Genomic DNA, 14,343 nt, shown 5'->3' on the forward strand with positions numbered 1-14,343 from the left:
TGAATGTGCAGATATTCCCCAGAATCAACCCGTACGGGCTGTGCTTGTCCCTGCCTGTGAAAAGACTCCCACACACCCAGTGCCCAGTCATGGTTTTCACCTTCGACCTCCACGTCCCAGCTGTGATACCCTGAGTTGAAGCCTTCAGAGCCCAGTACCCCCAGTTCCACTGGTTCCTCCTCTCTCAGAGCCCAGTACCCACAGTTCCACTGGTTCCTCCTCTCTTAGAGCCCAGTACCCACAGTTCCACTGGTTCCTCCTCTCTCAGAGCCCAGTACCCACAGTTCCACTGGTTCCTCCTCTTAGAGCCCAGTACCCACAGTTCCACTGGTTCCTCCTCTCTTAGAGCCCAGTACCCACAGTTCCACTGGTTCCTCCTCTCTCAGAGCCCAGTACCCACAGTTCCACTGGTTCCTCCTCTCTTAGAGCCCAGTACCCACAGTTCCACTGGTTCCTCCTCTCTCAGAGCCCAGTACCCACAGTTCCACTGGTTCCTCCTCTCTCAGAGCCCAGTACCCACAGTTCCACTGGTTCCTCCTCTCTCAGAGCCCAGTACCCACAGTTCCACTGGTTCCTCCTCTCAGAGCCCAGTACCCACAGTTCCACTGGTTCCTCCTCTTAGAGCCCAGTACCCACAGTTCCACTGGTTCCTCCTCTCTCAGAGCTCAGTACCCACAGTTCCACTGGTTCCTCCTCTCTCAGAGCTCAGTACCCACAGTTCCACTGGTTCCTCCTCTCTCAGAGCTCAGTACCCACAGTTCCACTGGTTCCTCCTCTCTCAGAGCCCAGTACCCACAGTTCCACTGGTTCCTCCTCTCTCAGAGCCCAGTACCCACAGTTCCACTGGTTCCTCCTCTCTCAGAGCCCAGTACCCACAGTTCCACTGGTTCCTCCTCTTAGAGCCCAGTACCCACAGTTCCACTGGTTCCTCCTCTCTCAGAGCTCAGTACCCACAGTTCCACTGGTTCCTCCTCTCTCAGAGCTCAGTACCCACAGTTCCACTGGTTCCTCCTCTCTCAGAGCTCAGTACCCACAGTTCCACTGGTTCCTCCTCTCTCAGAGCCCAGTACCCACAGTTCCACTGGTTCCTCCTCTCTCAGAGCCCAGTACCCACAGTTCCACTGGTTCCTCCTCTTAGAGCTCAGTACCCACAGTTCCACTGGTTCCTCCTCTCTTAGAGCCCAGTACCCACAGTTCCACTGGTTCCTCCTCTCTCAGAGCTCAGTACCCACAGTTCCACTGGTTCCTCCTCTCTCAGAGCCCAGTACCCACAGTTCCACTGGTTCCTCCTCTCTCAGAGCCCAGTACCCACAGTTCCACTGGTTCCTCCTCTCTCAGAGCCCAGTACCCACAGTTCCACTGGTTCCTCCTCTCTCAGAGCCCAGTACCCACAGTTCCACTGGTTCCTCCTCTCTTAGAGCCCAGTACCCACAGTTCCACTGGTTCCTCCTCTCTCAGAGCTCAGTACCCACAGTTCCACTGGTTCCTCCTCTCTCAGAGCCCAGTACCCACAGTTCCACTGGTTCCTCCTCTCTCAGAGCCCAGTACCCACAGTTCCACTGGTTCCTCCTCTCTCAGAGCCCAGTACCCACAGTTCCACTGGTTCCTCCTCTCTCAGAGACCAGTACCCACAGTTCCACTGGTTCCTCCTCTCTCAGAGCCCAGTACCCACAGTTCCACTGGTTCCTCCTCTCAGAGCCCAGTACCCACAGTTCCACTGGTTCCTCCTCTCTCAGAGCCCAGTACCCACAGTTCCACTGGTTCCTCCTCTCTCAGAGACCAGTACCCACAGTTCCACTGGTTCCTCCTCTCTCAGAGACCAGTACCCACAGTTCCACTGGTTCCTCCTCTCTCAGAGCCCAGTACCCACAGTTCCACTGGTTCCTCCTCTCTCAGAGACCAGTACCCACAGTTCCACTGGTTCCTCCTCTCTTATCAGGAACCTGCAACATCAATGGATCAGCATTACGATGGTCCCCGTTCACACTGGTCAGATCATCACACATTATGCCAGGCTCGTTGGAGTCCAGAATGACAGGAGTGTAGGAGACAGCAACGACCTTCATCTTGTCCCAGACTCTGAAGCTCAGGTCGCCCAGGTGTTTGGCCACGTCGATCAGTGCTCCTGGGGCCAGATGTGGGCCAAAATCCCAGTCGTTTCTTTTCTTTTCTTTTCTTTAAATCCTGATCATACTGAGCCTCTGTGAGGAATGAATAGTGATGTTTTAAATGTTGATAGTAAAAGCGGTGAACGGTCCCATCCCTGTGTCCTACCAGCATCTAGCAGACCATACAGTAGAATGGAGTGAACTGTAGTTATCCACTCAACGTTTGTACGTTAAAATGTCCTCCGACCCATTATAGACCGCTCTGTTGCCCCCCGCCCCGATCCTAACCCTATAATGAAATATACATGAAACAATGGTTATGGAGATTTGAATTGCTGCATTATTATTATTGCCTTTTACAATGCTGTGTTTTGGATGTAATTAAGTTGTATTTTTTATTTATAACGTGATAAACCAGTTGGATCAAAGATCTTAGACGGTTGGATCTTAGACGCTCGAGTTTGAGGACACAGCTGACTCGCCAACAATATAGAAAACATAAGAAATTCATAAACATGTGAAAACTACCTTACGCGTAATTTATGCGTCAATGTAAGCGCGGTGTTGCGTGCCGGAAATAGCCGACGCACAAGCTCTCAACGCATCGTATTTGAGAAGTGCTGAGAGCTTGTGTGTTTGCTATTTTTGGCACGTGACACCGTAGTACAATGATGTATAAATGGGGCTTCAAGCCCGTGGCCTGTACTTAACTGAGGCGCTGTGGTGCTAAACTACAAACCATGTGTGTGTACAGGTTTGCGTTTAGAGAAAGATGTTTAACTAAATGTTAAAAGATACCAGGGCTGTCTAGTCTGGTGTAGATCGTTTAGGGAAACATTTTGAAAAGAGCTGCTGCTTTCTCTTCATTTTCACCAGGAACTCCACCAAAGATACGCTCTTCTGTCTCCACCGGATCCCAATTCCACAACTCCTCCTGCGTTTTGTGTAAACTGTACTCGCAAGCAAAACAGGAAATAACTAGAAGCAGTGCTCTTCCGAGCACAGGTCTCCACCAGGTCAGGTAGGTCCTGGTGGCGCTAAATGTGAAAAGGGTGCCATGTCTTCTTTGGACTTTAACTGCAATGTGACGCTACCTGCAGGAATTGAGGCATTTTGTTCCAATAATGTGTTTGGCAAAGGTTAACCTGCTGGTGGTGCTATAACAGGCAATGTGAAAAGGGTTTCATTTGTTCCTTGACCTAGTGGAAATGTGCGTGCCGAATGTCACTGTAATCACAAGCTGCGTTCATGATTTAAGTCATTTTGTTCAAAATGGACGAATCCTGCAAACTTTGGAAGCCAATGTTAGCCAATTAGGATGGAATATGAAATATCGGACAGATATGTCTTGATCACATGTCTATAGAGATACTGCGTACTGATTTGCATGATTTTTGGATACAATCTCAAGGAATAATAGGAAAAATGTGTTTTACATAAGTCTGCCTCCTGGTGGCGCTATAAAAGGCAGATATGGACAATACAGGGCAAAGGTTTTTCCTTGGTCTCTAGGGAGTGCACATACGAAGTTGCACACTGATCAGTGGAGTTATAGGTAAAAACGCGAATGATGGCGCCACCATGAGGCTGATTTTGTTTTTAAGTGACATTTATTCCTCTGCCTAGTGGGAATGTGCATGCACAATTTCACCAAGATCGCAGAGGTTCTGAATTAGTATCCAGGGAGTGTGTGTGCATAGTTTGGCCAAATAGTTTGGCAACCGGGCCAAGGGTGCCGGAGATTAGCTCGTAACGGACGGACGGACGGACGGACGGACGCAGGGACGGACGCATGGACAGACAGACGGGCGAAAACATACTCTCCCCCATGCCTTCGGCAGGTGGAGACAATGATCAAACTATATAAAATAAGAAATGACCCATGAAAACTGACTCTGGGCTTTCTTGGATTACTCTTCACTGATGGGGAATAAAGTCATCGGTTTTTGGTTTGATTTGTGATGAAGTAAAACCTCATGAGTTTACCTTGTAAGAAAGGTGGAACTGTACTATAAAAAAAGGTTTCCATTGCATACACTGTCAATCAAGTTAATTTTATTGCTATAAAGCCAGATCAAAACATGACATTTAACATATAGAGCAGGTCAAAACCATCCACCAATCACCCAACAGGGTTTCTCATGTGGTGGATCACGGCCCAGAAGAGGGTCATGAAGCGTTTGAATTCGGTCATGGAATAACTGTGTATGATGTGTCATTTCTGAATGAAGTTCAATCTTAATTCTGCCTTACAATCTGTTTTACAATCTGTTTTACAATCTGTTTTACAATCTGCTTTACAATCTGTTTTACAATCTTTAACCTGTCTTACACCTGCCATATGTGCTCATTCACACAATGGAGATATGCAGGGATCATAGACTATCTTAAGGATCAGGATAAACATAATCATCATCATCATCATCACCAGACATTTTTTTATTTATCCAGTCCACATATCTGTGGACATTGGCGTAGACACCAGGCTTGTCCCTCTGAGCACATCCTCTCCCCCAGCTCACCAGACCAGCGATGTAATGAACCCCATCCTGTTTACACATCAGAGGACCGCCTGAATCCCCCTGGAGAGACAACCAGTTTAATACAGAGTCAGTACCGCTGCTAGGCACACGCACACACGCACACACGCACGCACACACGCACACACACACACACACACACACGCACACACACACACACACACACACACACACCTTGCAGCTATCAACTTCTCCCGTCATGTATCCTGCACAGATCATGGTATCATCCAGGTTGTAATTGTAGGCCTCCTGGCAGCTCTGCTTGGAGATCAGGGGAACATTGGCTTCCAACAGCCAGTCTGAAAGCTTGGGCTTGGGCTCTGTGGAAAAAGACACAATAAGTATTATGCATTAACTCAGCCAGGAGTTCTTCATCATTTAAGGCTGAATTAAGGGCGGATTCACACTGCAATCCGTTTGATTAGAACTGATTCTGAAAACGGTTGCTGGTTCACGCTGGCCAGCATTCACATTGGCAGACCTTCTGGCCTCCCTGGAGATCACTAGCACTATACAGCCCGGTCCTATAGGTGGCGGTATGCACATAGTGTCATCAACTATGCGACATTGCTGATGGTGGTCGCCAATAAATTCAGGCACGAAAGTTGGTGTAACAATTCAATGACGCGCGACAGCGCAGTGTGGAACAGTGTTGCGGTCTTGGTTCGCGCGCCCCAGACGACCCAAACCTTTTCTGAGCTGGGGTCTCGCACCCCCCGAAGTTCACACCTCGACAACTGTTTAACAAAGAAACTATTTGCATATCCATAGACCTGTATAGTTGGTGTCGAGCGACGTTTGCTGATCTACAAGCTCACAATGCCTCGCATCCGTGACGCTTTGTGAGCTTGTAGATCTGCTATTTTCCAGGGGCAGAAACGTGCAGAATGATGAGCCAGTAATAAACGTGCAGAATGATGAGCGAGTAACTGTGTCAGACCTCAGACGTCCAGCGCAGCACACGTTATTATTTTTATTATTTAATAATCAACGTAGCCTACAATTGAAACGCTTTCACAAGCCACAGTGTGGCTTAATATTCACATTAATGGCACGTCAAGCAGGCACAGCAGTGCCAAGGAATCTATAACATCGAAACAAAAGTCAGGGATAAAGGAATACTCTTAGGCTATTTTCTATCAACAGCGGTAAGTCATTTTCGGTTTGTTTTCATGGTTTAACTTGTAGGCTAGTGCTTTCTCTTTCTGCTTTTCTTTCCCGACGGGCGACAGCAGGAGTAGCTGCTACGCATCACGCACACGCATGCATGCACGCACGCACCAACCCCCGCTGTAAATCTGATCCTAGAGCAGCATTATCATCTCACAGTTACAGCCATACATGTCGCTGCCTCGCGGCTAATAACGGACCTGAATCTGATCCTAGGTCAGCCTAAACAGCACAGCAGTGACAGCACACAACTACACGCATTGATTGATTGCTTGCTTTATGGTTTGCATAAAAAGCAAAAAGTACACACACGTCACACACACAGTACGGGTCCTATTGGGTCCTCTCGGGTTATACACATGATGATTACAGTGTTCCGAATGTTTTAACGGAGCGCCGTTTCTGGCCCTTCCGTCTCACTTTCACCCCTGCTTCAGTGCGCTGGTGCGAGACAATAAATAACTGTTCGCCAATTGCTACTTCTCTCAATTGGAAGTACATGACACCAGTCCAGCGCACCGCATTAGTAGGCTAACTGGTGATATAAAAAAATAATTTTAGAAGACAGCCCTACAAGCAAGCAATCTCTCTGTGAGACGAAGTCGCTGATCCCATGGCCATGTCGACAACTGTTACCCAGTGTTTATTTGTGCCGACGCCTGACTCGTCGACATTATATGAGGTCACGTTCAACATCAATACCGTTTTTGAGGTCGGTTGCTTCACACTGCAGCTCACCGGTCTCGAGGTTGCACAATGCAGTCTCGAGACTACCTCTTGAGGTGGTTTCGAGGCTATCCGTTTCTGAGGAAAACCGCAGGCTTCACACTGTCAAAACCGGTCTAAACATCTGCCAAGTAGCCTCGAGACCGGTCCCGAGACCGCAGTGTGAATCCGCCCTAAGTGTATGCCAATTGTGTGTCCTAACCCTTTAGGATAAGGTTTAAACGTTATGCAAATTAGTTGAAATGGGAGCCCTCTCTAAACTATCTATGGTATGAAGTTGATCATGTGTAGTTAGATACATACCATGGATAGTTCTTTGTTTAGTGACGCCCCATCCCGTGATCACACACTCCTTGTCATCAGGGAAGAGCTGGTTTGGCAGACAGGCAGTTTTAACATAGCGGGTTTCCATGGCACAACGAGGACTGTTCAACTGAAGTAAAGCTGACACATAGAATGATACATTAGTATATATAACATGCATTACAACAATATTATTTCAATACTGTTAATAATTATCTTAACTTTTCAGCCCCACTAATTTGTTTATTTATTAGGGTCCCCAAAGAGCAAACAATAGAGAAGAGAGAGAAAAAATAGGAAGTGACGTTTAAGGGGAAACCACTCATTTTTTTGTTGAGTTGTTGTGTGGAAATAAGAAAAAAAGTGGGTTACTCTGATTTACATCCTACCTTCCCTGAAAACGTTAATATTAAGTAATGCCCATATTTGGTAATGCATGCATATGGGCATGTTTAGACATAACATTGTTGACCATCATGTATATGAGTAACTGATCCCATAAAATAACTGGCCAGATTGCGAAGAATTGGCATCCTGAGGGACAATTGACCATGACGGTACGGTAAAGGAGGGATGAAGAACAGTATCTTAGACCACACAACGGTCGCTTGACAAGGACTACCTTCCTAACCTAGGACGACGGTAGCCTTATTTAACTGGAACTATAGTTGTACTGACTCTGACCTCTAAAGCCGGCATCATAGTCGCCTGGGCGGTGGAAGGCTTTACACCGCGGTGTAGTCTTTTCGAGTCTTTTTGAGTCATGAAACTACAACGTTACATCATTCCTCGCGGTGGAGAGCTTTACACCGCAAGTCCCAACACATCTCTCTGTTGTTACTATCAGACAGATAGGCTCTACACCCCGTTCACTGATTGGTCGATCTAGACCAGTCAGTCACGGTGTACAGGACTCCACCATGAGTGACTATGATGTCCTGCACTTATTTTCTGACTTGAGGTGGAAAGCTTTCCACCTCAAATTTGCGGTGGATAGCTCTCCACCGTACACTCTGATACGGGCTTAAGGACCTTTCCAGGGAGGGTGCTCATGTGCGTCTAGTTTTTCTTTCTTTTTGATTGTTTTTCTTGCACTGACCATTGGACACTTTTTTTGTTTGGCTCTGCACTATTAGGTTGTGTTAGTAGCAGTGCTTAATTTGTAAATGAATAGGTGCGCGCATTTTTTTCATGTTTTTTATCGGGTTTCTACAGTTTATTTTTTACAAAACCTCTCCACACTAGTGTTAATTTTATGAGCCATATATATAAAAACTGTTACCGTAAAAACATTTTAGTCTAGTTTTAGTCAGGACAATTATTTTACCCCTTCACATTTTTTGTCTGCCGATAATATCTAATAATTTCCATCTAATCATAATTATTTCACATAGCATTTTCTCTCATACTTTTGATGAAAAACACAATTTTAATGAAAATACAGTAAGCATTACAACACATGCTGGTTCTATAGAACCAATGTCTAGTTCAACAGTCCAACAAGACAAAAGAACCAATATCTAGTACAACCAACAGATCCCAGTACAGTACAGTACAGTACAGTACAGTACAGTACAGTACAGTACAGTACAGTACAACACCACCACCAGTATGTCCAGTTCACCCAACTGAACCCAGTAGCTTACATATTGCTAAACATTACCAGTAGGAACCAACAGTCCAGTAGACAAGCACATGTAGACTACTACACACCAGTGGTGCAAAGTAACATTAAGTACATTTACTTAAGTAGCCTACTGTAGTTAAAGGGATATTACACTTTCAAAAAACTTTTGGTCATTGTATGGTCTAATCAGGCTTGTATGAACACCCTGAACAGTTTTTAATTTGCTTCATTCAGTATTTAGATATTTGATGTAAATGTTACCAGCTCCAACACGCCCAGGCCCTCTCCACATACACACCCATTGTAACTTCAAACTTCATTTTAACCATGATAGATTCATTAAAAACACCCATTATTTTTTTCTGGTGACTCATAATACCCTCCTAATACGTGAGCAGACCGTGTTTTTTCAATAACTTTTTTCATTTATTTTCAATAAAATATTATTGTATTTAATGTTTTCCATTTTCCCAAATAATTATTAAAAATAAAAGAAAAAAGTTATTGAAAAAACACGGTCTGCTCACGTATTAGGAGGGTATTATGAGTCACCAGAAAAAATAATGGGTGTTTTTGATGAATCTATCATGGTTAAAATGGAGTTTGAAGTTACAATGGGTGTGTATGTGGAGAGGGCCTGGGCGTGTTGGAGCTGGTAACATTTACATCAAATATCTAAATATTGAATGAAGCAAATTAAAAACTGTTCAGGGTGTTCATAAAAGCCTGATTAGACAATACAATGACCAAAAGTTTTTTGAAAGTGTAATATCCCTTTAAGTATAATTTTGAGGTGTTTGTAGGCCTACTTGAGTATTTCTAATACTTTTACTTCTACTCCACTACATCTTGGATCCAAATATTGTATTTATTTGAACACTTTAGCTACTAGTTACTTTGCAGATATAAATTATAATATTATAAAACATATATTGTAAACCACTTTAGCCCTATTTTACCTTGGATAATTTAAAATAGCCGATCTACAAGTACATTTTGATGCCAATACTTTCGTACTTTTACTCAAGTAAATTTTAAATGCCAGACTTTTACTTGTAACAGAGTATTTCTATAGGCCTAATGCAGTAACTATTGATACTTTTACTTAAGTAAAACAAATCAGAGTACTATTTTCCACCACTGCGAGCTAACACACAACACACACGTGCGCACGCACACACAAGCCTGTTTTCATGTGTGTTGCTATGCTGCTAGGCTAACCTTATTGCAGAAGGCTACATGTTATGGACTATGGTTACTTATGGATTTATTGGACTATTCACTGCTGATGATATGGATTCGGTTTGGCCAACGCGATCCAGGTATGTTTACACATTGCAACATTGATCACTGACCAAGTGTGTCAGTGTGTTCACTCACTCACTCTCTCTCTCCAGTCCTAGATAGTTCCATCACAGCTGTCATAGTCCAAATAGCGTTCCTTATTCCTTTATTTTGCGTGTCGGACGTAAGTTGATAAAGTTGAAGCATGTTTAGGGTGACCAGACGTCCCGTTTTACCCGGGACAGTCCCGTTTTCAAGCTGCGTGTCCCGGTGTCCCGACAAATATCTCTAAAACACTAATATGTCCCGGTTTTCAACATTCACTACAAAATTGTCCCGGTTTTCGCCAGAATTAAAATAATAGTAGCTGTTTTCAGTGGTTGCATAGACATTTATCATGTTCTTTTCATGAAAACATGCTCACCTAACCAATCAGAAAAAGGGAACAAATTCATTGCGTGTCTGAATTCAACACTGCGCCTGTTTGTCAATCACTCACTGCCTGTTTGCAACCCTGGTGCATGTGTGCGCGTGCACGAACGTTAGAGAATGGACACGCGCGTGCACGGTAACGTGCGCATTGCTTTTAGGGTCCCAGTTTTAGGCAACAGTGTTTTGCGTCCCGGTTTGAGTGGCTGCTAATATGGTCACCTTAAGCATGTTGCAAACACTTCCATGTCTCTGCGACACATAGATTGCATCGGATGGTAGTTTTAAAACTTTAACTGCTGTCTGTGAGAGCAGCGCAACATCCATTCACTCTCCGTGTGTGTGCGGTGCGCGCGTGTGTGTGGGCAGTGTGTGTGCTGCTGTGTGCAGCACTGCACAGCAGCTGTTTCTGTTTGTTCGTTATGCGGTAATATTTCGTTTTCGTTTTGTCTCGTCCGTGAACTAAAATGAAGACTGACTTTAGTCCAGTTTTTATTTTGTAAAATACATTTTTGTCTCCTCTTTATTCCTCAACGAAATTATTACATAATGATTTTGTCCGAGTCATCGTTTATTCACGTGGGTGTTCGTCTCGTCTAGTCTAGTTGTCGTCCATTGAAACAATGGTCGTTGACGAACATATTTCGTCATACTTTTCATTAACGAAATTAACACTACTCCACACAATGTGGACATTGTGGAGACAAATCAGAGCCTCAATGGCCCACGCACAGTGGCCATGCCAGCATGACAGATTTCTTGTTTACCAACATTGATACTACAGTATATGTGCCCAGCCTGTTCTGTTCCCAACAGAACCCCAAAAACAACAGTACCCCTACTACCCGCGGTAATGACGGGCACAGTGGCAAGCCATCATGACTTACACAAATGGATGAATTAGCTACATTACAATGCGTGCATGCTATATGATTTCTCATGAAGCAGCAACTGTTTGAAAATAATTATTAATAAACAAATGTTTGTGCCATCTTGCACAAATACATTATTTAATTACAGACGTTAATGGTTGCTCAATTGAGAACACATTTCCTTCACAAAAAGGGTATAACCTGTGTTGTATATGTGTAACATACACACACTAACTAATATATATATATATATATATATATATATATATATATATATATATATATATATATATATATATATATATATCAGCACAGGGGGGGGCGTGAGGTGATTCGAACCTCCCCACCTGGCTTCGAACCCGGGTCTCCCGTGTGAAAGTCCAATATCTTAACCATTACTACAAAGGGATATCCCTATGGAACAAGGGCAGATACTAGACTTTTGAGGCTTCAGGCTGGGGCTGCGACTCTCTCCGCCACAGGTGCACTGTGCACACTGGGTATTCACTGCCTGCCTCCTGTGAATTGTTTTATTTTTTATTTTTGTTTATTTTCTTTTTATTTTGTTCATATTATATACCAGATAACCAGTCTGCAGATGGATTCTCTCCCATCCTACAGCAACATGGTCTCAAACATGCACATCACATGCATGAGAACCAGTTCACCTTGAACATTCCCTATAAAACCCTGACAGAACGAAGCAACCCTCAGAGCCACCCCCCCTCTCACCCTTTTCTTCTTCTCTTATCCATGTGTCTCCCATCTCCTTCCCTTTATCCCTCCATTCTTCACTTTCTTCAATTAACTGTTATCTGAAACGTTGTCAAAGCCTCTGCATCCAGTCCTTCACACCCCTGAAGATACAACACCTGCTGCACACAATATGTACCACGTTCAGATTCGTCTTTCATAGCGTGTCTCAGCCCACCTGTTAAAGTAATAAATTGTAGTAACTCACAAGTTACTGTTATGGATACAGACAGTGGATGCCATCCCAGGCAGCGTCTGGTTTAATAGGAGTCAGGACAGCTTTTTGGAGTTGACAAAGCATTTGTGGATATGTAGCCTCCTCATAGATATATATTCCAAAGTGGTAACTTTTTCCGCCACTAGGTGTCCACCTAGTGGCGGAAAAAACTACCTCTGGGAACTCAGATTGGTGTCCACCTAAGGTCATGTTATCATCTGCAAAAGACCACTGTTCTGTGTTGTTTTTTTGTGGGATGTTTTCATCTTCAAATGCGAGCCTGTGCATTATTAATTAGTGGTCAACTAGCCAACTTTTCTCACAAGTTCCTCTTGTTTGAAAGTGTCTGGAACGCATTCTAACTAATAATACAACTTGTTATTCACCGTTCATCCATGCACACGCAAGTAACACAATTTAAACGGTGCGGTTCAAAGCAGCCGTGGCGACGTAATGCTATGCCTATGCGACAAGTAACCAGCAGCAACAACAACTACCTTTTCCGGTTTTACCTTCAGAATAAAGTTTCTCCCGTTTACTTCCCAATGAACCACATTTTACACTGGTGGTAACCCCCATATTCAGGCCCTCGCATGCCACTTAACATTATGTAGACTGTAGATGCATTTGATGTACCGGAGCGCCTTCTACAAGTAGCTTGAAATAGGGGAGCGCACTTTAAAGGTACCGGAGCGCAAGAGGCAGGTGGCGGAGCCGAGCTCTGGGAAGCTCTGGCATTAATTAAGCCCTGGTTAGTAGTATTTAGCTTGTGTTTGACATGTCGGTGAGATACTTGTAGCACTGACTAGCATTGACTCTTATGAACATTTTGTTTGGCACTGTATTGATAGTTGTGCTTAAGGATTGCTTTTTTTTTCAAGTTGGCTGTTTCATGTTGAGCATTGACAGATTTTTGACACTTTATGTATATATTCTTCATTCCCTTTCTTTGATGTACCTTGCTTTTTACTGTACTTTTTTATTCTTTTCATACTTCTCTGTAACTTTGTAAATATCCTTATACTGCTAAATAAAGGTATCTATTAGGGGTGTAACGATATAGTAACTGTATCGAAATATCGTTTTTAACTTAAAAAATCGAAGTAGATCGAAATGAAAACAGCTAAACAGCTAAAAAATCGAATCGTATCGTTTTATTTTGTATCGTATCGAATCGGCAGTGCAAAGAATTGATTGTGTCAATACTACCTACTTGTGCATTGTATTTAGCATTTTTAAGAATATAAAATTAAAAGGAGGGGTTTAATTACTTTTCCTTTCCATATAGCTACACTGGTCTATCGATAAATGCATGTAATCTCTGGGTTCATGTCAAGGTGCAGGTTTGTCAATATACAATGTCCATGTATTTGGCAGATAATCACTGTGTTTACTTATTTATATCCATAATAATACATGTTTCCCTTAAAAACCTGCACTATCCACACCTTTCACACAGATTTAATTTCTTTGCTAAATAGTTACTATATCGATTTTAAATAATTAAATCGAATCGTATCGTATCGTATCGCCATGAATGAACCAATATCGTCCATGTATCGTATCGTCAACCATGAAGTAATTATTAAAAGGTTTGGAAATGGAGTTGGGAATGTGTTTTAATCATAACTGACTGAATCAAAGGCCTTGGATAAATCTAGAAATGTACCCAACGTGGCTGTATATACTGTATTTGATCAACAAGTTGTAATAAAGCCATGCAAGAAAAATGTTTCTCTCTGAAACTGCACTGATTTTCATGACACCATGACCTTACCAACATCATTATTGACATGAGTGCGCCGACCATTGCTGAAGAATTCCCTGTAATCCTCATGAACGATGGCTTTCAGCACAGGGATGACCTGTTCACAGGCTTCACAGATCTTAATGTTCACTCCCCCCAGGACCACCTGCATCTCTGTGGAGTCCTTACTGTAGAAACAACCAGTCATTGAATGCACTTTAGAACAGAGACTGGAGAAATATTATCATGCAACAATATAGTTTATCAAACAATATCTAATTAAAATGTATTATTATATTATAAATACCAGTAAGACACCCTAAGGGCGAGAAGCGACCTCACACACTTGGACATATCTGCCTGGGTGACAGCAGACTGCTGGGCGAGCGCTGGCGCTTTGGCATGAGATCAACTTTCCCTCTGCGTCTTAAAATAAATATTGTCACTATGGCTACAGTGTGTGTGGCCTCTTTGTTGTCTTTTAAAGACTATTAATGGGATCAACTTTGACAAAATGCACAGACCTGGTTGGTTGTTCACAACGTGGCACAGCACAACACATTGTGA

At 43.4% G+C, this 14,343-nt stretch overlaps 1 protein-coding gene across 9 annotated transcripts in view; it reads right to left on the reverse strand.

Annotated features, from left to right (window-relative positions):
- Window positions 1-4,202: 4,202 nt before the first annotated feature.
- LOC308280511 (neurotrypsin-like) overlaps window positions 4,203-14,343 on the reverse strand; it is a 93,279-nt gene continuing 83,138 nt past the window's right edge. For all 9 annotated transcript variants that reach the window (XM_080720803.1, XM_080720807.1, XM_080720804.1 and 6 more), the window contains 4 exons: window positions 13,807-13,964; window positions 6,848-6,988; window positions 4,823-4,968; window positions 4,203-4,690 (listed from right to left, as the gene is read on the reverse strand). In XM_080720803.1, the coding sequence (XP_080576929.1) occupies window positions 4,496-4,690; window positions 4,823-4,968; window positions 6,848-6,988; window positions 13,807-13,964 (640 nt within the window). In that variant the 3' untranslated portion in view covers window positions 4,203-4,495. The remainder of the gene's footprint in view (window positions 4,691-4,822; window positions 4,969-6,847; window positions 6,989-13,806; window positions 13,965-14,343) is intronic.

Source organism: Nannobrachium achirus, assembly GCF_963921795.1.
Source record: "Nannobrachium achirus genome assembly, chromosome: 2".
Taxonomy (NCBI): domain Eukaryota; kingdom Metazoa; phylum Chordata; class Actinopteri; order Myctophiformes; family Myctophidae; genus Nannobrachium; species Nannobrachium achirus.